The following is a 27775-nucleotide window of genomic DNA, read 5'->3' as shown; positions in this document are numbered from 1 at the left end:
TAAGCTGCATCAGACCATTTTGTGGCTCTACCTTCTAGGCTGTGTCAGAATCCAAAAGATGCCTGCAGGCTCAGAAAGGTCAGGGATCCCTGCTATATCATATGATTGTTCATCAGAGATAATTGGTATCTTCCTTTAGGTTTTTAAGGGAATACTTCAGCATATTGCTGCTCAATCTATGTGTATAAACTGCAAGCCTCTCAAAAGAAGCAAGATTAAATCTTTTAAATTATTCAGCTCAGTAACATTGATAATATGTACAACTTTACTTTGTTTTTGTAATGGATGATTTTTTACAACGCTTGTTTTAAGGCATCTCACACCATACAAAGAAAATCAGATAATATTCCTCTCAAATATCCAGTTTGGATCATTAGATTGTCAAAGTAACGATACATTGAATACTTAAGTGCTGCTTAAAGGAGCCATGAAGGCAGTAGATAGGGTGGACATTGAAAATATAAGGAGAATGTGTATCCTCAACCTTATCAACCAGGTATAAATTTGGCCTACTTTGATTATCTCTTACCTTTGAACTTGAGAGTTGGCAAAAATTTTCATTCTTTGCTAGATCCTTTATCTTCACAAAATGCCCAGTCCCTAAGAAATTATCTGGGGGAAATCCTGTTTACACAGAATGTTACATTTAGACATAGTACAGTTTCCCAAACTGATGTATAGAGAACATGAAGAGTTCTGCAAGAAAGTACATTACACGTATTTCTTAAATTACACTCTTAACTGAATGAATCTTGCCCTCATACTAAGTGTGTTATCTGGTTGGGTAGACATTTCTAAACTGGATTCAGTAGTATGACTTTAATCCAGGGCCGGATCGAGGGAGGAGCAGGAGGGTAGTCTGCCCCCGGCGCTGCCAAGGAGGGGGCGCCGGGCGCAGCTGCCAGCCGCTGGGAACGTGCGGGCAGCCTCCCAGCCCCCTGCGCTGCCTTTTACCTGCCCTGCAGGACAGGGGGTGGCTGGCTTGCTGCACACCCCTGCCCTGTGGGGCAGGCAAAAGGCAGTGCGGGGGGATGGGAGGCCGCCTGCACCATTAGCCTGCCCTGCAGGACAGGGGGCGGCCGGCTTGCTGTGCACCCCCTGCCCTGTGGGGCAGGCAAAAGGCAGTGCGGGGGGATGGGAGGCCGCCCGCACCATTCGCTTGCCCCGCAGGATGGGGTGGCTGGATGCCCCCCGTCTTATGGGGCAGGTGAATGGCGTGGGTTGCCGCACGCCCTCTGTCCTGCAGGGTAGGCAAAAGGCAGTGCAGGGGGCTGGGAGGCTGCCCGCACCATTCGCCTGCCCCACAGGATAGTGGGCGGCCGGCTGCCCCCTGTTCTGCGGGAAAGGGGAATGGCGCGGGCAGCTTCCCAGCCCCCCATGCTGCCTCAGCCAACTCCACGGCGCGCTGGGGCACACTCCGCCCTGCGTGATGATGTCACGGAAGTGACATCATCACACAGTGCTGGGAGCGAGTGCGAGGGGCCGGACTTGGGTTGCCTTGGGCACCGGCAACCCTAGATCTGGCCCTGCTTTAATCTTCTTTCAGTTTCATCTTGTTTGTAAGTTAGCTTCCTGTCTGGTCTCCGCTGACCTGGTCACACTTAATTCATGTAGCTGTAACCTGAGTTATCTACTTTATTTTTGGTATTAACATCTTCATTTATAACCTGCCTTTCTCACTGAAAAGGCAGATTACAAAATATGAAAAGCAATTCAGTTAGATAGTAAAGACCTCCAATAAACAATGCATCAGGATTTGTAGCATATCAAAATAATACAAATTTAGTGGATTATTTTTTAATTCAAGTGAAGGGATTTTTAAAAAACCTTGCTGAATCTGAATTGCTGAGTAAATGGTAAAGCAGATTTTAAACGTGTTTCTGTGAGATATAAATTGATCCATGCTGGAGGTTAGGGTATTTGCATAATAGCTAGAAAGAATTTGGTAAGCAGTCTCTCAGGAAGCACTGACTGTTTGGTGCTTGAAGGAGAACCAAAGTCAGGCAGTGCAGGGATCAATTATAACACATCCACCAAACTTTGGACCTGTTTCTTCAAGATGAGTAGAACCCCATCCAGGACAGATAACGCCTTAAATCCCAGGGTCAGACCTTCTGCTCATCAGTAACCCTTCCATCTTTTTGAGGTTAAGCTTCAGTTTAGCATCCACTCCGAAACTTCTTCCAGGCAATGTACTTTAGTGGCCTCTTATGAACGTTTCATCGTTATATATAAACTATGTTATGAGTAGGCATAGATACAGTTTAAAAGATCCTAAATTATTATAGCCAATACTGAAAACTTGTTGCAAGAACCAACATTGGTGGAATAGTATTTTTAAAATATATATATATTATATATTGATTTAATAATGAGGTTTAATAATAAAGGTTGATTTAATAATGAGGTTCTCTAGGACGAGGAGAGGAAGTATACTTGAGTATTGTTTGTTGTTTTTTTGAAAACACATTTTAAATGTTATATGATTATTATATTTTGATAGTCCTTGTAATGCATAGTTTGTAATCTTTTCTTTTAAAATCTTTGTTTTCTGTGCCTCTTTATCTGTTTTAAAAATAAAAAATAGATTCTAAAAAGAGATCCTAAATTTTCGGGCTTTTAATAATTGACACCAGTAACTCACTTGATGACACAGTGATGTAGTTGATATATAGTAGAAAATATGGTTTGTTACAGGTACAGGTCTGTTTGTGGAGAGGGGGAATCCTTGAACCCATTCCCCCACCCCCACCCCCGCTGCCCTTGTATAGCTCTATAATGAAGGCCCTCCATGGGAAACAATACTGTTGTGGCTGTGTCTAAACCACAGGTTATGATCTCTCTTCCCTACGAACAAGAATTTCAAACTCTAGTTTCATTCTGATTCATAGGAAAGAGATGTAATCACCAACTAGCTTCTTGCAAAAGTCTTTCATTAATGAGCTGTGCAGAGAGAGAGAGCACGGTCAAGCATTAGAATATCCCAGGCTAGTTCTCATTATGACGAACAATCCTATATAAAAGGCAAACCATATTGGTGACGACTTATCTTTTATCCTCGCGCAGACGCATTGCTGACAACTGTGGTCTTGAAGCCGCTGCGAAGCGTCCACTTACCGCTGGGAGGGGGCCTGCCGAATCAGTTTGCTAGAGCCAGTTCGTATTTTTTTCACACAATGGGCATTGTTGCTAGTAGTTTATTGTTTCACATGACCCAAGATGCTGCCGTAGAAAAAGCTGCCACCTTCAGCCATGATAGTTAAATCTAGAAATAGAGCAGGTCAGACCAGAGCTGGGATTCCATACATGGTTCTGTATCATGTAGGATGTTAGCTACCTGCCCTCCCCAGCACACAAATAACAATTCCTTTTAAGCAAATAGGTTGCCATACCCTCCAATCAAGCTGCTTTACATAGAGTAGTTTTTCTATATTCTCTGGTCATGTACAAGCAGATTAACTACCTTTGACACCTTTCTGTTGGGTTTCAAGCCTGATACTTGGGACACAGAGTCTAGGTCACTCTGGTGGGATGACCTATGCCAGGAATGTTCCAGGAGGAGTGGATTCCTATTAGTATTGAAGGTCAGTGAATACTCCCGAGGAATTGTAGGCTGTGGTATCTTTCTGGATCGGCAGGCTAGGATAGGTATTGGGCTCCCTGTTCTCCAGCAGTGCAGATCATGTCTGGTCAACTGTTTCCAGAAGGTTAGTTTGGGGAGAAAGCATTGTTCAGCTTCATGACAATTGTGTTGTGGAGTTCCTTACAGATAAATTCCTTCCCATACCCTGTTTAACTTCCTCCAGCTGCTTTATTTAGTGGTTAGCTAGAGTTATGGAGTGGGATGTCCTTCATGCATAGGTGAGGTCTGTCTAAGTTCAACATCAGTTACATGCTTGTTTCCAGGCCCAATTCAGGAAGCTGGCTTTAGGTTTCTCCTGTATATACTTGCTCAGATCTTGGTCTTCACAGGCCCTATTTCATTCCCCACCCCCCACCCCGCTAAGTCGGGGGCCATGAAGGTAGGGCTGTGGAGTATACTCCCTTCTATCTTCAGCTGATGCTTTCAACTGCCACCTAGTGCCAGGCTAAGACTTTATTTCAGCAGAGTTATAAGTATAGTAGTTTCCCTTTTGTGGTTGTCCCTTCAGTTCTGTTGTGTATATCTTTTCCTCTGGCTTTTTTTTTGTTCTTGTTGCTGTCGCTTATTTGATGGAGGTTGGTTTTAGAGTTGTTTTGGGATTGTTTTTACATATTATATTTACTATAATGATAACAACAACAACTGCACTTATATACCATTCTTCTAGACAGATTAGTGCCTTAACCAGAGCTGGGAACAAAGTCAGTGTTGTTATTATCCCCACAATACAGCTAGGGAGCTGAGGCTGAGAGTAATGGCTGACCCAAGGCCACCTACTGAGCTTATGGCAGTAGTGAGATTCGAACCAGTAGAGTGCTGAGTCGCAGCCAAACCTCTTAACCAATGTGTGAACTGTTCTTGATACAAACGCAAAGAGGTTTTATGTAGAAAATGATAATTATAGAAGAAATGTATTTGATTACTGTGCTCTGAATACAGCATCCTGCCAGCTTTTCCTTTTTAAAACATGTGGTTGTATCTGTTAGGGCTGTGAGGTTAGACCTCTGTGGACAATGTCTGGGTGGAATCTGAGGCCCTGTGGTTTGGGTAGGATTTCTGGTGACTGTGAGCAGTGTCCCATACCCAGACAGAAGTTAATATATTTAATGTGGATAGCTGTACAAGTTGCAAGGTTTGCTTATTTTAGATGGCAGAATAATATTTGGACCACAGAATCCAAATGACCGTGTGCATAAGCTATATGTGAGCCTATTGGCAACCTTGGGCGATTGCAAAGCTGAGTTAGTTCAGCAGTCCAGAGCTCTCATATCTTGCAGCTCCCCGTATTTGCAAAAGGGAGGGAAGAGTATAATACAAACTCCACCATCATAATTCCCAAGACCCAGACAATCTTTGGTTGGGTTTGTGACTCGTCTTCGGTACAAGAACCTCCTGAACGTTTTGAGATGGTCAGATGATTTGGCACTGGTCTGCATCTGCTATGAAATTAGAGCCCACTGAGGCAAAGTGATGCCTGAAAAAGTGATGCGTGTGTGTGGTGGGGGATGTTTTACCACCGCTACAGTCTTTGCTGTTCTCTAGAATAGCAGGCATCATCCTTTGTCAAATTGGTTGATCGGTTTTTGTTTGCTGTTTTGTTTGTTTCTGTAAATTATTAATGGTTCCAAATTTATTCTTTTGGGTTGGTTTGCCAGTCACAAAACAGATGGATGTGGTATAAAGAAATCAAAATCAAAAAGAGTCCAGTAGCACCTTTAAGACTAACCAATTTTATTTTATTGTAGCATAAGCTTTCGAGAATCAAGTTCTCTTCATCAGATGCCTGATCCGAACTGGAACCAGTTCGGATCAGGCATCTGATGAAGAGAACTTGATTCTCGAAAGCTTATGCTACAATAAAATAAAATTGGTTAGTCTTAAAGGTGCTACTGGACTCTTTTTGATTTTGCTACTACAGACTAACACGGCTAACTCCTCTGGTATAAAGAAAGGATCTCAATAAACTCTATCCTTTAGAGACCCCAGTTTAGAGCTCAGTGACTTCTGTTACAAGTTAGCCTTAAAAAGAAAATACTGTCTAAATGTTTGTACAAGAAATCTCTCTGATAGTTTTGCAATCCTGATATATGAAAATCCAGTCCAAAATGGACCCTACTGTTTGTTGGAGAGAATTCTCTTTCTGGTCTCTTTGCTCCTTGCTTTTATTAGTTAAAACAATTAACGGTGAACCTGAAACTAAATAGCCAAGTGTCAATAATTAGGCGCTGCTCTTTTAGATATAGCTTAAAAATAAGGAAAGAGTAGAGTTCTGATCTGCTTTTCTAACTTCAATTTACTTTGATCTTGAAAACCATATTCAGAAGAAAATTCAACTGATATTCCTTTCTCTTCTTAGAACACTTCAGTAATGGAGGATCAGAATGAAGAAGAGTCTCCAAAGAAAAACACACTGTGGCAGGTAAGCCCTCTTCTTTCCCCTTTCTTTTCCTTTGTCTCCTTTGAAACTTTTAAAGGTTGACATAAATGCCTTTGGATGCTCTTGGTGTGTTCTGCAGTTTGCATGAGCAGTAGCTGCCAGATAACTTCCCTAGATTTGTGTCCTGTCCATACGTTTCAGCAGTGGCTCACCGAAGTTCTAGCATTGCACAAGTGTACCCAACAAAGCTGAGTTTTCTCAGTAGTCTGCAGGATGGGGTTAGGGAACTGCAAACAGCTATTTTTTTAAAAAAAAAATTCATCTTAAGTTTTAAAGAGTTTGCCATTTCTGGCTTTCGGTAATCCAATTATCAGTATCCGAGATGGGTGAGCTACTTGTTTCTATTGTGTTTTGGTTTCCATGCCTTCAGTGGCATTTGCTCAGCTACAGATACTGCCACCTGCCGTTACCCAGTGGGCAGATGAAACACCATGCCACGTCAATCGTTGTGCAGCGCTAGGTTGTGGTGTGTTGGCTGTCTTGGCTGGAAGGCACGTCAACAGTGGAAGTGCACTCTTATGGCAGCTGCACTTTTAGTGCTTCACCCTTAACCCCTGAAGGCCAAAAGACAAGTTTGCAAGTAGGTGGCTTCAGTTACCTTGGTCACGCAATATAGCATAGTGCTGTCAGGGCAGGGGAAAGTGGGTGGGTACCGCTTGCTCTTTGGCTTTGTGTCAGGCCTCTGGAGATGACAGGCATTGCTACTCATCCCAGCCCAGTGTGAATTGGCTGGTTACCGTATGACCAGTTTTCCCACCCACGCTGAATTACCTTATTGTGCAACCTTTTAATAAAGCTGAGCAGCTGCAAGGTTCATATTAAGTTTGAGGATGATTTTTCAGAGAGATCTAAAGTAGCCACAGTAATTGTGGGTTGTCATGAATTGATAGCACTGTCTAGTGCCTTGATGCGTCATTCCTTTGTTGTGCTTTTATCACACTTTTCATCCAAAGTAGTACAAAGGAAAAAAACAAATGGCAGTTTCAGGCATGGTGGAAGGGTGCCTGGCTTGCTCCTTGCCTCCCCTCCAATGACCCCATCAGTGGTAGTTGAAAAATCAGAGGAAGAGGAGCTCTCAGCTGGAGTGGGATCCAGGCATGATGGCACAGTGGAGGGGTGGTGGATTAACTTCAGCCCTGTAAACCTAAGTTCAAAACTCCGCTTTCATTTTTTTGGGCTGACAGTTGAGTTAATTATTGCTGTAGAGAGTATTGCATGGTGCTTCGGCAGGTGCTTGCAGTTCTGTATGGCCACTAGGTGGTGCTGTGGGTGCACTGATTGAAATTCTCTTTAGAGAGTACAAATCTCACTGACATGCAGAGTTTTAGCAGGCTAAGATAAATAGAAGGGAAATTGTCCTTTGCTCCTCATTTCTCTTTGCTGAATCACATTTTGTTGTCTAGTTATCTTTTAAAACAATTTGTATGGAATTCACAAATGTCTGCAAAAATTTCTATGTACGCTCTTCAGATATTGATTTAATCTGTTCAGGGTGTAGTTAGCTGTGTAAAAAAACTACAGCTTGCACAGCAGTTTGTTCATATGAAATCAGCTCAGGTGGTTGCAGAGTATTGGTACCTTGCTCTTGTGGTAAATATAAATTGTAGCAAGTTTATTTTACTGCTTAACTATGCACAGTGCATGTAATAACAATGAATAAGCAGGGCTTTTTAATGAAATCCTGATCTTAAACTATTGATAAGGTTGAATGCAGTCTTTTGTTCTTGAACTGAGGGGGGCATCCTAATTAAAATAGCAAGAGCATCCATATGGAAAGGGGATACATAAAGAATGGATAAAGCAGTATAAAGATGAATGTTGGATAAATAAGCTCTTTAGTTGAATATATAGTATAATGTCATTAAAATCTTTGCAAAACATTGTAAAATTCAAGTAAAACTTGAATTGATACTATTGCCTAATTTTTCTGTTCATGTTCCGGGGGAAAAAAACAGATAAGCAATGGAACTTCATCTGTGATAGTCTCAAGAAAGCGACCATCGGAAGGAAACTACGAGAAGGAAAAAGACTTATGTATTAAATATTTTGACCAGTGGTCTGAATCGGATCAGGTTGAATTTGTGGAACACCTTATTTCACGAATGTGTCACTATCAGCATGGACATATTAATTCTTACTTGAAGCCCATGCTGCAAAGGGACTTCATCACTGCTTTACCAGGTATGTCTCATTTTATGCAGCAGAATAAATACAGCAAACATGATTTGGGCTTTGTTGTAAACTGACTGTTCATAGTCAATAGATTTTATATGTTTCAATACTTCTGTGTCATCTGATGTCATATATGTCTGAATCATTGCTGTGGCCACTGGATGCCAGTATTGTTCCTTTGAAGCTTAGGCTTTAGAGAGAGAGAGAGAGAGATGGTTGTAGCTGAAGTGTGAACTGTGTCTTAGATGTTTTCATGTATCTGTAATGTTTGATTTCTTGTGCCGCATTCTGTTAATGGCCTCTTTGCTGCCTTTGAAAGCTAGTGGATAAGTAAAATGAGCTGTCTGCTGTTTCAGCTATTCTAGGTGTTTTAGTTTTCGTGCTCTTGGTTTGTGATAGATTAGTCTAGGTATATTTCTTTTCTGGGTTTCTTGCCTCATAACTGAAGGGCTGTTTAAAGGAAATACTTCGTGTGTTTCAAAATATACATGGGATTTGACTCCACTGTTGTAAATAGACCAGTTCCCTGTTCCCAGACAGCTTACTTGGAAGTAAGCCTCCTGAGGTTGATAGGTTAATTGGTTGGCTTCAGCCAGCTTTTTCACTCAGTCTTGTTCAGTTCCTCTCCTTACTTCAATCCCTGTCCCACACAGTATTTGTCCCCAGTCCCCAGCATAACCTGATTGGATAATAAAAGGGGGTTCCTCCTTTCTTTTTACCACCTGAAATTTGATTGGATTAAGCTTATTGAGTTTGGGAATTTAGGTATAGTTCTTTTTCCTTTCCTACTGTTAGTTTTAGGTAGGGGTGTGCGTGTGTGTGTATATGTACACACACACACACACACACACACACAGGTTCGTATTCCACAAATTAATTAAAAGATGCAAAGAAGGTGTCTTCTTCAGTATTTCATACCTAATATAATAAGAACTTCCTACTGACGTGGACTTGGAACTACAGTGGACCATGGAATACAGCACAGTATAACTTTGTTCAGTTCAGCCGTTCCTCTTTTGCCCTCACTGCAGTGAGCTGCATCTGCTGCTGCCCGTACAAGTGCATTCTCTGTTTCTCCCACCATCTGTAGTGGATGTCCAGAGTGGCGGAAGGCCCTGCCTTTACCAGTCTTCCTGAAGGCCAGTAAGTAAGGCTTTTCTCTTGAGGGCTTGGTACCAAAGTGTCTTGCTGAGGACCATATGCTCTTGGTTAATGTATCTGTCTGATTAGGGAATATGAAGAGGCTGGTTGTTGCTGAATGGTTTCTTGAGTAAACGTGGTCTCTTTCTGTTACATTATGAGCCACCCTGAGCTTTATGGAGGGGTGATATATCATTCTTTTGAATGACTCAAGCGAGATGGGGGAAAAGAATAAATGCCTCCGTACCCACTTCATAGCCTAGAGTCTGAGGTAAAAAAGATGATGGGTCTTGGAAATTCAGTCTGTGAGCCTGGAAAATGAAGTTCATCAGAGTTGGCAGTTTGATGGACTTGACCGGCACCAGCAGGTTCTCCAGTGTTTTAGTGCTCGATTTATGCAGCGCGTAGTTGAGTTTGCCGATATTTTGTGCGAGTTGATTTGCTTTATCTACCCCTAGTCATTGGGACACTTACTACCTACAGAGATGCTCTTAAATGAGAGGATTTTTCATGTACTGTGTTTTCCCAGAAGGTTCAGTAAAGAACAACGTATTTGCCCAATGTTTCTTTCTAAAATATGATCTGTAGGAGCAGCAATGAGATGATGTGCTGTAGTAAGAGACCATTCCACATGTAAACTGACTAGTTTCACACTGGTGTCTGGTGACTGCCAGCATCAAGGTTCAGCTGTTGCAAGTGGGCTTGACCCCAACCCCAGGAATACTCTCCAACAAAGGTATTAAGTCACTGTTTCTACCAGGATCCAGTAGGCTTTCCATAACTATGGAGCCATGCACCTGGGACTTAGAGAGCATTCCTGTTGTATTGTTTATTGGATGTCCCAGCTGTTGATCATATAGACTTATATTGTGTAATCTGCCTTGGATCTCAATGAGAAAGACAGACTGTTAATAATGTAAAATAAAATTTAAAAATTAAGACTGAGACAGACTGTGACTAGGAGATACAATGCATTCTGTTATTCTAAACCTCTCTGTTATTCTGCCCCATCTCCTCCTCATGAAGTGGTACCCCATGAGGTGACCGTCTTCTCCCTTATTATCACTGTCTTGCATTAGCTTACCTGCTATTGGTTTCCTCTGTTCTCACTGCTGTTTTCCAGACTTCTGAGCCCTTATCTCTTTCCCACTACTAAGCTACCCTTTTCCCCTTTCAAGGCGCTGCCCACGACTCAATTCCTTAGTCTTTCCTTTTCTGTAATTTCCTGAACCATCTCTGCTGCTGCTTAACTTTCCACTGCCCACCCCTTACTACTCGTTTCTTAATCCCTGGCCTTTCTGTTTATTTCAGTCTTTCAAATGTTTTATGGTTGGCATGAGTTACCCCAGTTTTTTCCTAGCCATGGAGATTGAGCGATTCTTCTAAAAATAAAATTGAGCTTTCTTCTTAAAAGCTCCTGAGATTGTAAACTGGTTTGTGTATATTGCACAATAGAACCGTTTGTCTTAAAGGAAGAAGTTACCTGTTTCATTGTTTAATCTAGGACACCTAAAATAAACATTCTGTGTTCCACCCAATAGACTATTTGCTGTTATCCCAAGTAGTGTAAGAACATCTTTTGTAGCATCCTAGAGTTTAGGATTGTTTCAGATATTATGCTTTGTCTATTTCACCTGTCCCTAGGTATGTTCTTACAAGTACAAATTTGTAACTTAGGGTGGTTGGTAGCAACCTCTGTGATTTGGGAGGGGGGCATTCTTTTCTGCTGTTGTGATGGCAGTTGTTGCTAGAACCATTAATGCCCTGCTCGTGTTTATTGTTCTTGCAAGCCACCACAACCATTCCCTGCTGCATACTCGGAACAGCTCAAGCAGCAACAAATAAGAAACTCTCCCCCTTCCATATTCCAAACCTGCAGGTTCAAGCAATCAGTCCAACAATAAAAAAGCGCCACATCAGTGAATTCCAGCTGCTGCTGGTGGGGGATGAGTTCTTGTCTAAGACTCTACTATAGCCGTATGTGCCTTAAATATATGGGCCTCTCCAGCTCAGTAGTGCTAACACCAGACATCAGCAGACCTGGGCTGTTTCCACATGGCTTACCTGAAGCTGCGCCATGCCGCAACGTTGCGGATCGTGCCGGGGAAAACGCGATATTACGCGTTTTCCCCGGCACGATCCGCAACGTTGCGGCATGGCGCGGCTTCAGGTAAGCCATGTGGAAACGGCCCTGTTCTTCCCCCCCCCCCCCCCCATATCTCCCTAGTCCAAGACCTCTGGAGCCTAACACATCTGAATCATGGTTTAACACTTTTATTTTGTTAAACCATGATTCAGATGTGTTAGGCTTCAGATTGCCGGTTTCCAAATAAATGTGAGGAATATGTGTGCTGTATTTCCTCTTTATCGCCTTATCCTTCGTTGCCTTGATTAACATAAAGTGTTTAGAATCTGGAATAATGAAAAGTTCCTTTAATGCGTCACGTGTTGCTATTGGAGGGGAGGGAACCATCAGGGCTTCACGCCGCTGTCTTGCAGACCTCTTAGTGGACATTCTGCATGACAACCTATGAAGATTTTGTTAGGCTCATTCTCACTGAGCAATTAAAGGGCTGTCTGATCCTTTGGGATGCAGCGCAAATTGCGCATTATGTATAAAAGAGCTGTTTCCACTTTCTGTGACATGGTTGGTTAGTTTTGCAATCTTAAGGGCGGTATTGGGTTACGAGTTCTGACAGCAAGTACTAATTGGCATAGAAAGATTTATGTTCCTGTGCAGTCTCTTAAAGTCGTATAAATCAAGAAAGAAATTGATATGTTTGTGTAGTCTGATTATGACACATAAGTGGCCTTGGCAGTTTGTTCTGTCAGCTGTCCAGAAGGAATACCATAATTGGCTAATGCTGCATAAAAATATAACATTCTGAAAAAGATAGTTATATCTATACTCAAGTAGCTTTCACTTGCTGCCATACGTTCTGAATTTTGCACCTGTCCACATGCACAGAAGATGGAAAATAGTTGTGGTCCCTGGCTTCCTGTTAGTGGAAAAAGTGATAATTATGATATGAACTTTTAAAAAAATGGTGGTAGAATGTTTAGTCTGCATAGTCTGTTCTTGTCAAGTTAGTTTTGTGGTTAGCATGTTCTGATGAAAGGCGTAGCCTTCACATTTGGGACAAGATGTAGTGTAACATTGATAATAAGATATTGTTGAAGTTGAGTCTGGAATTGCAGGTGTTAGGTTAAGATGGCCTCAAATCCAGGGCTGGGTTAGTTTTTGTAAATTCCATTCCAGTGTTCTTTGTTGTGGAACATCAGAAAAGAACTAGGTTAGAAAGTAGAGGGTGTGGTGAAGCCTTTTTTTCCCGTCATACTCTGCAGAATGCTTTGTCATGGGTCTTTTTTTTTTTTTTTTGCCTCAACCATTCTGGGGATACCAAGCCAGACACAAAGAGATTGCTTAGCTCAGGGGTTCTGAACCTTGTTGAGCCCAAAGGAACTGCTGAAATTTTGAGACTGGATAGATAGCTCCACCACGAAATGGCTGTCCTGAGAGGGGTCAGTCACAACATGGTTGCTGTGGGGGAAATCGTCTCATTGTTTGGGGGAAGAGAGATTGCTTCATTTTAAAAGAATGGAGATAGTTTGCTTCCTGTGTGGACATAGGAAGAAGCTACCAAGCCCAGAGATCTAACAGGTATGTCTATAGACAATCTGAGGTCGCACAGTTGTGATGTGCCTGCCTGCAATTATCTCGGCGCTTTGTTAGACAGTGAGCTCCCAGAACGCAACCAACTGCATTATTTTTCCCTGTACCGGTCCAGATCATTCAGATCTTACCTCCAAGAACCAAGTGGGTGCCAGGAAAACATCCATTTGGCTCAGTGGGTTAGTTTTTCTGCTTTGGAGGTGGGTGTCATGGTTCTGGAGATTTCTCTGGATAATGCAACTGTTACCATGGAACAATTCTGCAAGCTGCTTTTCATACACCATAAGTTTCTGAAACCATATGTATGCCATCTATCACCACCCAGTCCTTGGGAATAGAAAAATAGGAATTTCTGGACAAATCAATGCTAAGGGGTCCGAGTTGACTTAGGACTATATCATTTTAATAATTAACTGGTGTCCTGCCAACTGCACTTTTTAGCTGTCATTCCTATTGTATTAAGTAACTTATTCCAGGGAACTTTAGTGCAGGTAGGCAAGACTTTCTGAACATTTATATTTCCTAAGATCTATAATCACATTATAGATCTCTGTGGAAATTTTTATGGTGAAATATCCCTTATGAGAGAGAACCAGTCACCAGTAGAGGTTGGCATGAACCAGGAAAATGGCAGTTCATTGCGGTTCGTGGTTCGTCACATTTTATGAACCGCCATGAACTTGCCTGGTTTGCAAACAGGTTTGTTTGGTTTGTGGATATGCCACTTCTGGGGCTGCAGAAGGTCTGCAGAAAGCCCACCCCACTCCCCCATTGCCTAGGTAACAGATTGATGGGCGCCAGGCTGTCTGCAGTGACGAACCGAAAAATGAACCATAACAAACTGCTCTAAAAATCATAGCAGTTTATTGCGGTTCGTCAGAAATGAACTTTGATGAGCCACTGGTTCGCGAACGAAAAATGGGCTTGGTTTGTGACGAACTTCAGTTCTTATTTCAGTTCGTGCCCATCTCTAGTCACTAGCATTTCTACTTATTTATTTACTTCATTTAAACCCACCTTGTGGGACCAAAAGCAGCTTATATCAGTCTCCTCACAGCAACCCTGGAGGAAAGTTAGGCTGACAGTGTGTCACCGTTCCAAGGTCACCCAGTGAGCTTCCATGGCAGAGTGGGGATTTGAATCTGGGTCCCCCATATCCTAGTCCTGTACTCTACCCACTACAAAACGCTGGCTCTACATTACCTTGCTTTTAATGCTGCAGTTAACAGTCAACTACTTGGAAGTTAAGATGAAACATGGAGAGGGAGGCAGGGGGAAAAATCACTAATCAAAATCTGGTTAGTACTATATTTTGTGTAGAGATGTGTAATACTCACTCTTAATTTTTTTTCTAAATTCTCACAACCACACGACCACAATCCAAAAACAAAATTAAATCATAATTAAGAGCCAGGGTGGCATAGCGGTTGAAAGAATGGACTGTGGTCGGGAGGCTGCCAATTCAACTGTCCTCTCCAACACAGGTGTGCATCTTGCCAAAGGCAAGCCGTTCTTTTAGCCTCAATCCCTCATCTGTAATATGGGGATAATTTTGGCCCACCTTAAGACTAACAGCTGTTGTAAAATTACTGTAACAACATATAGTAAGCACTCTGAACACTAAAAACACTATATAAATGCTAAATTGTTAATCTAAATAGCTAAAAACAGGTCAATTGAAATACAGCTAGAGACTCTCTAGCAGTCCAAAAGGTAAATGCCTGTTTTAAAAAGATGTGCTGCATTCCTAAAGCGCCCGGCTGTCATGTCTGGCAGATTTCTGATGGAATTGCGTGAATGTGGAATCATCACTGGAAAAGCTCTTCAGAGGTTTGCCTCATCTTTGGATGGGACACAGGCCACCAGGATTTATTGCTGGTCTCCATAGAACAGAGAGATTCATACAGGACTGTCTACTTCCTAATTTATCCAGGAGCCAAGGTGTATAAGGGCTTTAAGGATTAAACCAGTGCCTTGATTTTTGTCCAGAAATAAAGTCAGAAGCAGTGGAACTCATAAAAATTTTGGTATGTTGTGCTCCGTGTGGCTGATGCCACTCATAATTCCGGCAGCTGTGTTGTGGCCAAACTAAAGTTTCCAGTCTCTTTTCTTTAAATTGATTAAGAAGTCAGAAGGATCCACAATAATGCACCGTATCTTTTCCAGTCAGGGATGTTGCTAGTCTATCAGTCAAAGCTCCTGATCGCTGTCTGTATGAGGGAACCCTCGAGGAGGTCTAGGTGCGAGAGCACTCCTGTACAAATTTGATCCTTTGCAGGAGAATGTAACCCCCCTCCCCCCAGCCCATGACTTCCCAGACCACAGGGTCAATCAACCAAGTCTACGGTGATTTTGACATCTTAGCAGAAGGGTAGATAGAAGTTCAGTGGGCCATCTGCAGAGGGGTTGCAGGTCTCTACATAAATATTGCTAAAAAAAATATTGCAGGAAAACATAACCTCTCGATCAGTTGCTGATTTGTTAAGCCAAGATAAATACAGACATTAATTCTAACTTACAAGCAGCAATAACTGCCTGCCTGTTTCCAACAAACAGCTCAAAAGACTTTGAACTGGTTTGCTAAAAAAGATAGAACTAGAAGGTCCAAAAATAGTAATAGATTTTTATGCATTGCTTTTGGCCTAAATGGGGCTCCCTGGATAAAGTTGCTCAGGCAGCAGTCCTACCCAGGTTTAAAGCTAGGACAGCAGAGTTTAACCAATGAAAAGAGATGGTCTTCCAGGGAATGGTTGCGCATGTGTGGAAGAAACACGGCTGTTATGCTGCTTTTGCTGTTCCAAGTAACATTGCTTGGACAGGGCTACTGAGGACAAAAACAGTGCATGGTGCATCTCTTCTTGCTGACAGGAAGGAACCAGGGATGCGAAAATGTGGAGGGATTCTGGCCCATAAGCACCCTGGCCAAGGTGGCGTACACTCCCAAGTTAATGTGATTGCTCTAGACCATTGTTCTGCTTCCAAGTACCTCCATGTGACCATGTTACAACATTTTTTTTAACTGTTACAGTATGAATACTAGTTTCAGGTGGCAGCCATGTTGGTCTATAATGGAAGAGCAAGAATGGGGTCCCATAGGACCTTAAAGACCATCAAGATTTCCAGAGTATGAGCTTTTGAGAGTCAGAGCTCCCTTTGTCAAACTATTTACCTTCTTGTCCTTCATCAAGTTTATTAACGCTGGAGCTAGGAACTCAACACTCATGAACACTATGATTTGTAAGAGGCTTTTGATGGGGCTAGAGGGCAACAGCCAACTAAAAATCCTGAATCTGGAGAACTACTCCTAAAGTAGAGCCCAGTGGGAACCCTGACTCTTACACTAGACAACCCCATCTGTTACGCGGTGATAAATTGCTAATACTCTGAGCTGTTCAAACACCAGAATACATTTGAGAACTAATTGTGTGGATCTTTTGGATCCACACCAATGTGTTCATGTTGAGGTGGATCCAGCCAGCTTCTCGACTCAGTTGTGCCCAACTCTCCTCCTTACTACAGCTCCTGTCTCATATGGCTTTTGTCTATTCAGGTGTCATGATTAGGGTAATGCCAAAATTGGAAGGGGACCCTTCCCTCTTTTCATCAGCAGAAAAGCTGGTTGGACCCACCCTCTTGTCTGCTTTCACTAGTGTTTGTGTCTTTCCAGATTGAAAGAATTTACTGGAGATGAAGAACACTCCATTCATTGTATTGGGTTATCAGAATTCTTGCTAGCGTGCCTTCTACTGGCCAGAGAGGGCAACATCCTATATTATAGTACTAGTAGCCAACATTAGTTGTAGATGGATTGGGATACCTTGAATCACTGTAAATGTAATTTACTGTAGAAACTAAGATGTTAAAAGTTTTTAATTTGAGGTCTGCTTACTCATAAGCCGCAATCTCAGTCTGTATAAGCAACCGAGTGCCCGGACTTTTTTGTGTTGCTGTTGGAAAGCAGGCTTCTACTAGCTTCCATTATAAAGTCTTAGTTTCAGCTATTAACTTTGGATTATTGAATTGTTTTGACCTGTTCAGTGCCAATTTTGCTTGACCACAAGAGAAAGGATGCTTGTGAAGTCTGAAGGAAATTAGACTGTTTTTGAAACGCACAAGCTGTTAACATTTTTAAAATTTTTCTGTCATCTCTCAAAAGCTTATTGCCACTTCCGTCTTTCCGTCTAATAAAGTCACCATGGAAACTTGTACTGGTTACATGCTGCTGGCACTTAGCTTTTGTGGTGGGTACTTTAACGTTCTGCTTCCATTGATGTTGAGGAGGGAAGCTTTGACCTATATGCTTCTCTTGCACAATGCCGTGACGTTTGGAACTTAGAAAACCAGGTCTCACTGCTGCTAGCTGTAGGCCACTTCCTGTGTTATGATTTCATTCGTTTTGCAGATCCACGCAGGTAAATCACTCTCCGTTTAGGAAATGTCACTCTAAGAGAGGACAGGATGATCCTAGTCCCAGCAGTGGCTTTCCAGCAATTATTTATTTGGGGAAATGTTGTCCACTTTAATTTTTAACCACCCTCTGAGCATATCTGGTCACCAAGATAGTTCACAATACAGTTTTAAAAAACAAAACAGAGTTGGAAACCTTTAAAGCAGTTCATGATATCTAAAAGGGAAATTGCTTTCCCCCCAGCAGCACCAGTATAGCCCACCATAGCAGCCCCTTGGTCCAAATGGATGGCTCTCTGAAACAGGCGGGTCTTTCAGTGAGTGTTTTTACAGAATTAAACTGTGACTAATACATCTGCACAAAGGTACAAAAGTGTTTATTGTGCATAGCCAAAGGACATTACTATCAGCACAATGAATTAAAAGGAAAAAGACATAAATAATAAATATCAGTGCTAAAATAACCAAGTCTAAAAATTCTCACGTTAAAATATGACACCCTTTGGAAGCGACTGTTGCTCGTATTGTCCTAGCTGCCAAAACAAACAACAACACTCTGTATGGTACAAATGGGTCGGGATCTGAATGAAGGAAAATCAGCTGCTCTGCTTCTGAGGAAGGGCTTAAGCCCTTCAAAAGCACTGCAAGAAATTTGGTTCTAGGCTCTGTGTAGAGGATAGGACAGAATATAACGTGATAAATCCTCCAGAAACGAGGTACTTCATATACAAAAGCACAAAGCAAACAGTTCACAGGAATAGCAGCCATGAAGCCAAGCAGTTGGCATGGTCTGAAACTGAGAAGATGTAAATGCTATTCTGAGATTATGAAGAGTGATGCTGGTTAGATGGGAGCCTCTGGCATGGTCCCTTTTAAATAGTTTGTGCCAAGGTGAAAATTTGGAGCTAGAGATTGCTTGTCTGTCCAAGCATTGTTCTTGGACACCCAGTTATGAATATTAGTGCTGTGAGAATCATTTGAGATGGAATAGCAGTGGAAAATACGGTTATAATAAACTGTCCAGGCAGTCTCTTGCTACATGTTCATGAGACGTTGCTGTTGCAAAGTAGACCAGTAGTGTCATTCCTTGTCCCCCCCCCCCCCTGCCGAATCTGAGCATGGTGACATGTACCCTGATTGAAGGCAAGCCAAGTTCTGCCTGCATCAGGGTCGCTAGGGTACCTCTGGTTAGGACCAAAATTCTCTTAATTTTTTTTTTTTGGAATGAATTCCAGTTTTGTGACCAGATGATCAGTCCAGCCCCAAACCTATACTCCATACAAAAGTTGTGGGACGGCCTTACTCTGGTTATTTTCAGACCTGGATCAATCAAGAAACTACCCCTTAGTACAATAAAATTTCATAATAGCACCTATGGTTCTTCAAACTGTGGATCTAGTGACTGCCAAGTGAGCCCCTCAAGACAAAGTTTTGCTAAAGGTTAACCCAAGATATTTTAAATTACTGCATTGATCTATTGAGATGCCATCTGTAGTTTACTTAAATTTACAAGGTCTTTTCCTAAGACCATCACTTTGGTCTTAACATAGTTTTTATTTATATTTGCCTTAAATATAAAGTATGTTAAGACCAAAGTGATGGTCTCTCTACAGAAGTTGCCTAGCTTTTGTATCAACCTTTGAGGCTGGTGCATGTAAGAGACACTAGAACCATATTGTCAGCATATAAAAGAATCGATATTTTACAGGGGCCTAAAGAAGGTGGAACAAACAAACAGAGCAGTGGATCCTAAACACACCCTTGTTTTACCCCTCTGGTAATTGGGATCTCAGTTAGAGAGCCTGAGGGTGCCCACTCTTCTTTTGGCAAAGATGTTAGTGTGAAGTTCCTGTAATAGAAACAGTAGGCATTTGTCGATGTTTGTATCTGCCAATTTCTGCCAAAGATGTTTTCTATCAATTGAATCAAAAGCAGCTGTTTGGCTCTACAAGTCACATACAGAGATTTGATTGGGATCCTTGGTGGTTTGTGGGGCAAGGTGGTAAAGAGTTAGGCAGTGGTCAGTTTTGTGTCAGTTGGCCGTGTCCTTTTCTAAAGCCTGCTTTCTCAGGGTGATTAACATGGTTAGAAGCCTCCCAATCTTCCAACCTCTGCAAGAGATATTTACTATACAATTTGGAGGATATACCCAGCAAACCTATTGGGCAGTAGTTATGATGGACCAATTTACTTCACTGAAACTACAATACTCAGTTCCCACCCAGAGGGAAAAACACCAATTAGGATAAACAGTAAACAGCTTCGCTAGTATGGGGACCAACCAGTTAGGAAAGGATTTAAACATCTTAAGAGGGATCAGGTCCTTGCCAGGGGACTTGCCAGAGAAGAGAGAGGAGATAAGAGCTCTTACCTTGGGCACCCTGACAAGAGGCCATTGTGGTAAGACAGATGGATCTACGAGCTAAAACACACAAGACGTATTACACGAAGACGCTCAAGTGAAAGGAGACACAATGTTAGTTGGGAAGACAAGTTTTAAAAGACAGATCGGAAGCCTTGTCAATTTCCCCTCTCTACAGAGACATGGAGATTGTTCCTTAGAGGGTTTATTTATTTCATCTTTGCCTCCCAGAAGGGGAGGTGAAACTGACAGAGCCTTCAGGGAGGCAAAGGTAGAATAAAATCTCTGAGGAGCGATCTCGGTGGCTCTGTAGAGAGGGGAAATTGACAAAGCCTATCTGTCTTTTTTATGTTTAAAATGTTTTATTATAATTTAAAATTGAATACCTCAACAAACATTAAAATATTCGTTACTGTTCTTATATCCTGCTTTTAATGATTATTCCAGTCCCTGAGGCAATTTACAACATGCACGATAAAAACAATATAATATAAATCAGAGCATATACAAGTTCCAAAAAAAGAAGTTAGATCAAAATGAATTCACATGAAGCGGGCATGCACTCTTGTCTCTGACAGTGATCAGCCAAATGCCTCTGCAAAGCAAACCGAAAGGTCACTGTGAAGGTTACTGTCTTTTACTGTCTCCTGTGTTTTAGCTCTACAAGTGTCTGTCTCACTGCCTTGTTCTCCAGAATGGAGGGGGCACTGAATACCTGGCTGTAATGAACATGCCAGTCTTTTGCAAAGATCTGAACTTCCAATTGGGCGGGGGTGGGGATCTGCCTAGACTGAAGGAAGCAAATTTCCATAACTGGAACTCCCTCTTTTCTTGGACTGCCATTCTTAAATCCAGCCATTGCAATTTAATGTTGTAAAACTTCTCCCAAGGAGCTTTTTGTAGGCTAGCCTTAAAGAAATGAGACAACTGATAGATGTTGTTCCTTTCTTAAGGTGACTTATCTGTCAGTTATAGTGTACTACTTCTTTCCCAGCTGTTCTACAGTCCTGATCAAACCACCCTCTGCCAAAATCTATTGTACTTTTTGAAGGCCTGTTAAGAGAGTAGAGGTTTGAGGAGTTGGATTATGCCTTCAAAGCACTTGATGACATCAGAGCCATTCCTCATTAGTTCTTGGTGCAGAGACCAAATGTCATCCTTCACCAAGGATTGAGCTACGGCGGAGTGTAACTGTAGACCATTTGATTCTCCTTACACCAGGCCACGATCCATCTAAGGGATCATGGGCAGGCTAGAACAAGATATTGCCCCCTAATCCAAGCAAGAGCCTTAATGGGCAATGATCACTCTCTGTTCTACTGCCAGCCTCAAAACAAAGGGTGTAGAACAGGAGCAAGGATGAAACTGTTATGTAATCAATTGTGCTGGCTCCTTGGGTGAATAGGAATGTAAACATACCTCCAGAGACATCAGACCTTGTGCCATGGAGGATATGCATCTGATGGAGAGAGAGCAATTCTAGTAATCTTAAACCCAGTATTTGAAAAGGTGAAACAGTTTTTAAGTTTAACCACAATTTCATGGTTGGTGGAACACTCTGAGGAAGAACAAAATTCCAGTCCAGTACTATGTATTCCAATAAGATCGAAAGTGACCCTGTGATACGTTAGTTGAATGAGAGTCTAGTGGCACCTTAAAGGTATCTCACAAAATGAGCTTTGCCTCATGAAAACTTATACCTTGGAAAATTTTATTGCTATTAAAAGTGCTTCTGGACTTGAATTTTGTTCTACTACTACGGACTAACATGACTATCCACTCGGAACAGTTTTAGAATAGAGATATAGACAGCAAAGTTTCTATTAAGAGTATTCTTGTCTGATTAGTACAATGCAAAAACTATGCAGGTCTTTCGGAAAAAAATGTAACAGTAGCATTGATAGATGTCTAGATAAATGTCTCTGGTGACATAACCCAAAAACAAAGATAGTAAATACTGCCGTTTCAGAACATCAAAAAGGAAATTATAATAAATTGCAGTAGAATTTTTGAATTACAAGTTGTGTTTGTAGGGATTTGTCGACTTTGTATGCTGTGCTAGCCATGTAATAAAATAGCGTTAACAATTCAAATTCTCAGGGATCTTGTGCCTCTCAGTTCCTTCTCGGCCTCAGGAATTTACTTTAAAATACAATGGCTAGGCTATTCACATGTATAAGGATCGTATCTCACCAGTTTTAAAACTGTTGTAACTTGCTTTCAGTTCACGTCCATGTGCAGTTCAAAACACTGGTTCATTGTTAAGCTCCTCTCAGCTCAAGACTAGAGTACCCAACAAAGCATGATAGATATTTAATTATCATCATATATTTACTCAAGTTATAAACATATATTTTTGTAAACTTTGTATGACGTTTAATGCAGTTCATTAGCAGGTTGTGGAAAAATACAGGGCTTCTTTTTATCTTTGACAACTATTTAAAAGTAGTTGGGAAAGAGTAGACAAATGTTTTTTTAATTGCTAGACAAGACTAAGTATAATTGGATAATCTAACTTGTAGTAGTCTTTTAATATCTTCAAAGCTTTATAAGAATATTGTCTGTGCTAGTCCTCAATGGCATCATAAGTCAACTCTAGTAAAACATTACATGATAAAAAATACGAAGAAAAATACAAAATGTATGATCAGTTACATTTTTATGTTATTGTCACATGTGAAAGATCTGAGAGCTGTCTCTATAGTTAGCAAATATTCAGTATAAAAGAATGTCACCAAGATAAAAAAACTGAGGTTTTAGCTAAGGAAATCTTATGCAGAAGAATTTATGTGAGAAATGTGTATGTCTGAGTGTCTGTGGAAATTAAAGTACATAATAGATGTGCAGCCCAATCCCAAGCCATGAGTCTGCGCCACCACCTACGCGGCGACGTAAATGCGACGCCCCTCCACCGCTCCCTATGGACTTTTGCAGGAGAGTCCCGCCGGTGCAGGAGCTTGGCAAGGCGAGGCGTGGCCACTGCCAAGAGCACCAGCCTGCTGTTTCCCTGACAACCCCGCCCACAGCAGCCAATGGCTGCATCACTCCTCTGACAGGCAGGCAAGGGGCAAGGGGCACAGCAAATGGGGAGGCCGCAATCCCCGCTGTTCACCAACAACCCCCTCGTCAGGGAGCAGGCCTCCCTGCTGGGGCGGGGAGGGGGGGCAGAGATAACACTGAAGGTGCGGATTGGGCACCTACTCTCTTGCCCGTCCAGCCGCCATTTCCATTGCGGACTAGACCAAATCCCCCTTGCCGCCACGAGAAACAGGTCCTCCCTCCCTGAAAAGTGGAACCAGAAAGGTGCCAGGACCCTGTGAGAGTTGCACTCGCAGCATTTAGCTCTTTGGATAAGCCCTCAGATTCCAGAGAGACGGGTGTGTGTGTTCTTCAGTGAGTGAAAGGAATGCCCTTTGGAAACCACATGAGAGGCCAGAAGGAGTGAAAAGCACCCACTGACTTGCAGCGGTACCATTTGAACATATCACTGCATCATGATGATGCGAGAACACTGGTTGGACCTCGAGAGCCATGCCCCGGTCCAGGAGTAATGCCCCCCAGAGTGGATTGAAGTCCACAGGAGCAGAGAAGCTGCTCCGGGGGCCATCGTCCACCCCCTCCCCAGGCCAGATTTCCCAAGTCCATCCCTGCTTCTGCAAACAGTGAAAAGGAGGAGCCCTGGAGATACGAAGATACCGCTCCACATCCCCCACCTCCTGGCAGCAACTTACTCCTTTTCCCGCATGAAGCGACCATCTTCTTGGCTTATCAGATGCCAGTAGCTCAGAATGAAAGTCCTCAGTGGAGCCTCCCCCCGCCCTGCCAAACATTCACAGGCCAAACTTCATTTTCCACCCCCCTGCCTGAAGTTACATTGAGGGGAGGAAGGGGCAGGGAAGCTGGACAGGGCACCACTTGACACCTGCTCCTCCTGGCAGCAGAGCCCACCCCATCCATCCCAGCCCCAAACCAGGAAACATTTGTGGGGATGTGTGAGAAGACTGGGAGTTGGGTGGGAGGGACGCGGCTACTGTCAATGTCAGGGAAGCAAGCAAAAGACAGGCAGTTTGTTGTTTTTCACCACATATTTTATTAAACTAGAAAAGGTGCAGAGGCTATCTGGATGTGTTTCCTGCCAATGTCCCTCAGCTGGAGCGGGCTGCCTTGGGAAATGGCTCCCTGGGCTGGACCTGAATTGCACTCATGGAGGATTACGGGGCTGAAACAGCCATGCTCCGTGATCTCCCGGACGAGTTGCGACCTGCCTGTAAGAGAAAGAGACACGTGTTGCAAGTGAACCAGCCCAGTACACAGCCAACGCCAAACCCAATCTGCAGCATCTGGGAGCAGCAGTAGCAGCTCCACAGGTGCAGCTTGTGACCAAATGATGCATGACCCTCTGGCGAGAAAGCGCTCTGCCTCGGGATGGTCTTAGCCTGTGAGGGAGAAAATCAACGGGCTGAGCACCCTCCAGCAACAGGGTGTTACAAATACCCAGGCAACCTCTCCTGCGGCTGCACTTCATCCTCTGCCAGGAGGGCCCCCGCCTGAGGGAATCTGACCAGAGCCCCCAACTGGGTAGCCAGCGCCCCCCCCCCCCCACTGAACCTTGCCTGAAGAGGCTGGCGGCCAGGGGAGTTCCTGTGAGGGGGGCAGCTGGCACAAATCAGCGAGCCGGGTTAACCGCCGCCCTAGCTCCTTCTTACCTGTCAGTGTTGCCTCATTTCTCCAGAGTCAGTTAACCTGCAAGGGGACTTGGGTGGTCATCGTTATTTGGTCAGACATTCTGGACTTTGCCCTTCTTCCCTTGAGTGAGTGTAAAGTGCTCCCAATTTTCTGCCAGGTCCCCCCAGTGCACTCATGGCCTTGCCACCATGAGTACTCACTCTCCTGCCTCGCACGCAATGTCTCCCCAGCAGGAGGCTTACGGGCAGAGCCTCTGACCGCGTGCTCACCTACCTGAGTTCATGAGCAGCACAGCCGGAGTGCATGGGCAGCCAATTGGGTGCGTGGAGGGAGGACTCATCCATCTCGGAAGCACACACGAATTGGCCCCTATGGTGGTTCCCATCCTTTGCTCCTTCAAGCCATAGGGGCAGGGCTGGGCGCAGGGAGAGGGGCCTGAGTTTTCCCATTCAATCGCAGCCTATGGGCTATGCCTCCTTTTTTCGTGGCGTAACTTTCTGCCACTGCAGGCGATGTTCCTGGGCCTGGAGTGGCTTTGGATGCTGACTAACTCACGGCCTGCCCCCCACCCTGCCTCCTCCAGCGCCGGCACAGGACCTGGCACTGCAGTTACACCTCCACCTGGCCGCCAAGTGTGTCTGCTGGCAGCAACCCATCTGCAGTAGTGCGCCTTGGGCGGGCACCGGCAGAGGGGGAGTTACATCCACATAAGTGCCGTTTACGCCCACGCAAGCCTTAGTTTGCTCCCTATGCGCTTTCCACCCTGCCACTTAGGATTGCACTGTTTGTATTATCTGGTTGTAAATCATTTATATTTAGTTACGTTCGAGAAATGGTAGGAGATTTAATTTTTATTGCATGCTTATGTTAATCGCTAGTTGGATTTAGTTTAACATATGCCTATAGTCTAATATCTTACTTAATTAAAAGGATTAGGGTTTATTTCAATAAAATAGAAAGATATAAACTCTAAGAGAAGTTTCTGTGTACTTTTGATGGGAAAGTTAATAAAAATCCACTGACAAATAAGTTGTACTGAGAAGCAAGTTCTTTAAAGATATCCTTCTGAATCTCTTTAATACTACCCAGTTTTACAAAAAACAAATTTGCATACTGGACTGTTCAGATGCTTTAATTAGGTATAGATAAAGTGTGAGCCTGCCCACCAACTGTGTTCATCAGAACTCTTTTTTTATGCCACTATTTTCATGGGCTAAGCTGTTGAACACCAGATTCAAGGCCTTTGCGGTAGTGGCACCCAAACCCTGGAACTCGCTTCCTACAGAAGCTCACCTGGTACCAAACATACAAGCCTTTAGGCTCTAGGTCGGATCCCCAGTGTGGTGCCTGTGTGCGCCATGGCACCCACTGACACCTTTCCTGGCACCTGCCAAGTGTTTTTAGAAAGCAGGCAGGGCTTTGGTCATTGAAGATCGACTGGCAGTGCAGATTTTTAAAAAGTTGCTTCAGCAGCAGCAACTGCCACAGCACATGGATCTTTCCTGAATGATGGAAGGTAAACTCTGTGTATGCAAGAAAATATATTTAAACAATGTTTTCATTTTAAAGGGCTTTCTGGTTAAACAAAGCTTTGGCTTGAAATGTTGAAGAATTACTATTAGTTATGCCTAACCTCACACTTTGATATTTTGTGGATGGCTCTGTCTCCTGTGACAGCCACTTCATGTCACAATTTCAAAGGTTCCTACCAGTTCAAAAAATTTGGGAACCCTTGCTCTAGGTTAAGAAGTTTGTATTCCCTCAGACCTTTTGGGCCTTTCTCCCCTTTGGAGTTTTATTACATCTCCTGGAATTATCCCATGGTTCTTTTAATAAGCTTCTCCTGGTTTTATCGTGGTTGTGCTAGGCTTTTAAGAGTTTCCTAAATTCCCAACTGATGTTTGTTTTAAATAGTTTTAATATATTTTTTCTGTTTGGTTTTTGTGTTCATTGTTTTACTGTGTTTAGAATTTTTATTATTTGTAAGTTGCCTTATAGATGTTTATATTAGGCAAGCGGCGTGTGAATGTAAAATAGTAATAGACAAATCTCTGGAGCAGAGCTTTAGCTACTACCAAGATTCATTCTAGTTATGCATAAGACATTTGAGAACCTTTTTAAAACACCTGAATCAGTGTGGTTATAACAAAGGTGGTATTTCAACTTGCTATCCAAGTAGAATTTTATGGATCTGACTTTTAAAAAATTGTTTCTACAGGAATTAGGGTCAGACAAACCAAGGAAATCATGATTCAACCAAGTTCTGTCCATCAGTCAGTCAACTTGTAGGTGCACTGAAACAGCTTACAAAATTATTAACATCAAAACAAATAAAAACATCATCAATAAACTATAAAAAATAATACTAGTAGCAGCACTAGAAGCGCCAGGAGAGTAAAAAATATATAGCTGCAGCAGTCTAAAACTTTTTTTCCTTAGAGGAGCCCAGCTGATCAAAATGTTATAAAAGATATGCCTAAAGAGTTACGGCAGGCTAAGTTAAAAGCCTGGAAAATTTCTTTTTAGAAAATGAAGTCCATAGCCTTCCTATATGGAGAAGGGATTTTTAAAAATCAAATCTTGATAACCTTTTTATAGCCAATTCAACTTTAATACTTTCAGGGAATTCATATTAATACAAAAGTATTCATCTACTGAAGTTTAGAGATGGGCACGATCAGCATTACAATCTGGAAAAAAAAACCCGATAATGGTGTTCGCGCCATCGGGACCCGGCTAATCGGTGCTGTCCACGGCAACCGATCCAGCAGTCGGAGGTTTGCTTGTGCGGGGTTTGATCGGATCGATCGGTATCTGATCGTGATCCAGACACTCAGGCGCCAGTAATCTATTCCCGGGGCAACGGAGCCAGGGGAATGCCTGAGCTGTGTTTGCCCTCCTTCTGTCGCCCTGGAAACGTGAATGGAAGCCCAGCTTTCCTTGATCAGTAGGGCTTCCTTCCAACCACGGAGCAGCCAGCAAACGCATCACCATTTGGGAGAAGAGAGGGGAGGGAGGGGGAAGGGGGTGTTCTGTAGCCACCACAGGCACCCCAAATGTTTTTTGCTTTTAAAAAAAACGGGGCTTTGTAGGAGGAATGGCTGTTTTTCTGTCTGTCACTCTCTGTTTTTAACCTGCTTTTAAAACACTGTATTTTGTGGGGAAACCTCATTCATGGCTCTGTGTGTGTGTTTAAAAGGGAGTGGGTAAAAGCTGCATCCAGATGCTTTTAAATGGATCCTCATGAATTCATAT

General features: G+C 42.9%; 1 protein-coding gene across 4 annotated transcripts in view; it reads left to right on the top strand.

Moving 5' to 3' along the window:
- FBXW11 (F-box and WD repeat domain containing 11) overlaps nt 1-27775 on the top strand; it is a 126370-nt gene that overhangs the window by 72855 nt on the left and 25740 nt on the right. For all 4 annotated transcript variants that reach the window (XM_054986817.1, XM_054986825.1, XM_054986807.1 and 1 more), the window contains 2 exons: nt 6000-6062; nt 8036-8261. In XM_054986817.1, the coding sequence (XP_054842792.1) occupies nt 6000-6062; nt 8036-8261 (289 nt within the window). The remainder of the gene's footprint in view (nt 1-5999; nt 6063-8035; nt 8262-27775) is intronic.

The sequence above is a fragment of the Eublepharis macularius genome, chromosome 1, assembly GCF_028583425.1.
Source record: "Eublepharis macularius isolate TG4126 chromosome 1, MPM_Emac_v1.0, whole genome shotgun sequence".
In the NCBI taxonomy this organism is placed as follows: domain Eukaryota; kingdom Metazoa; phylum Chordata; class Lepidosauria; order Squamata; family Eublepharidae; genus Eublepharis; species Eublepharis macularius.
Note: the sequence above shows the minus strand (reverse complement) of the source record. Positions and strands in the feature narration are given on the sequence as shown.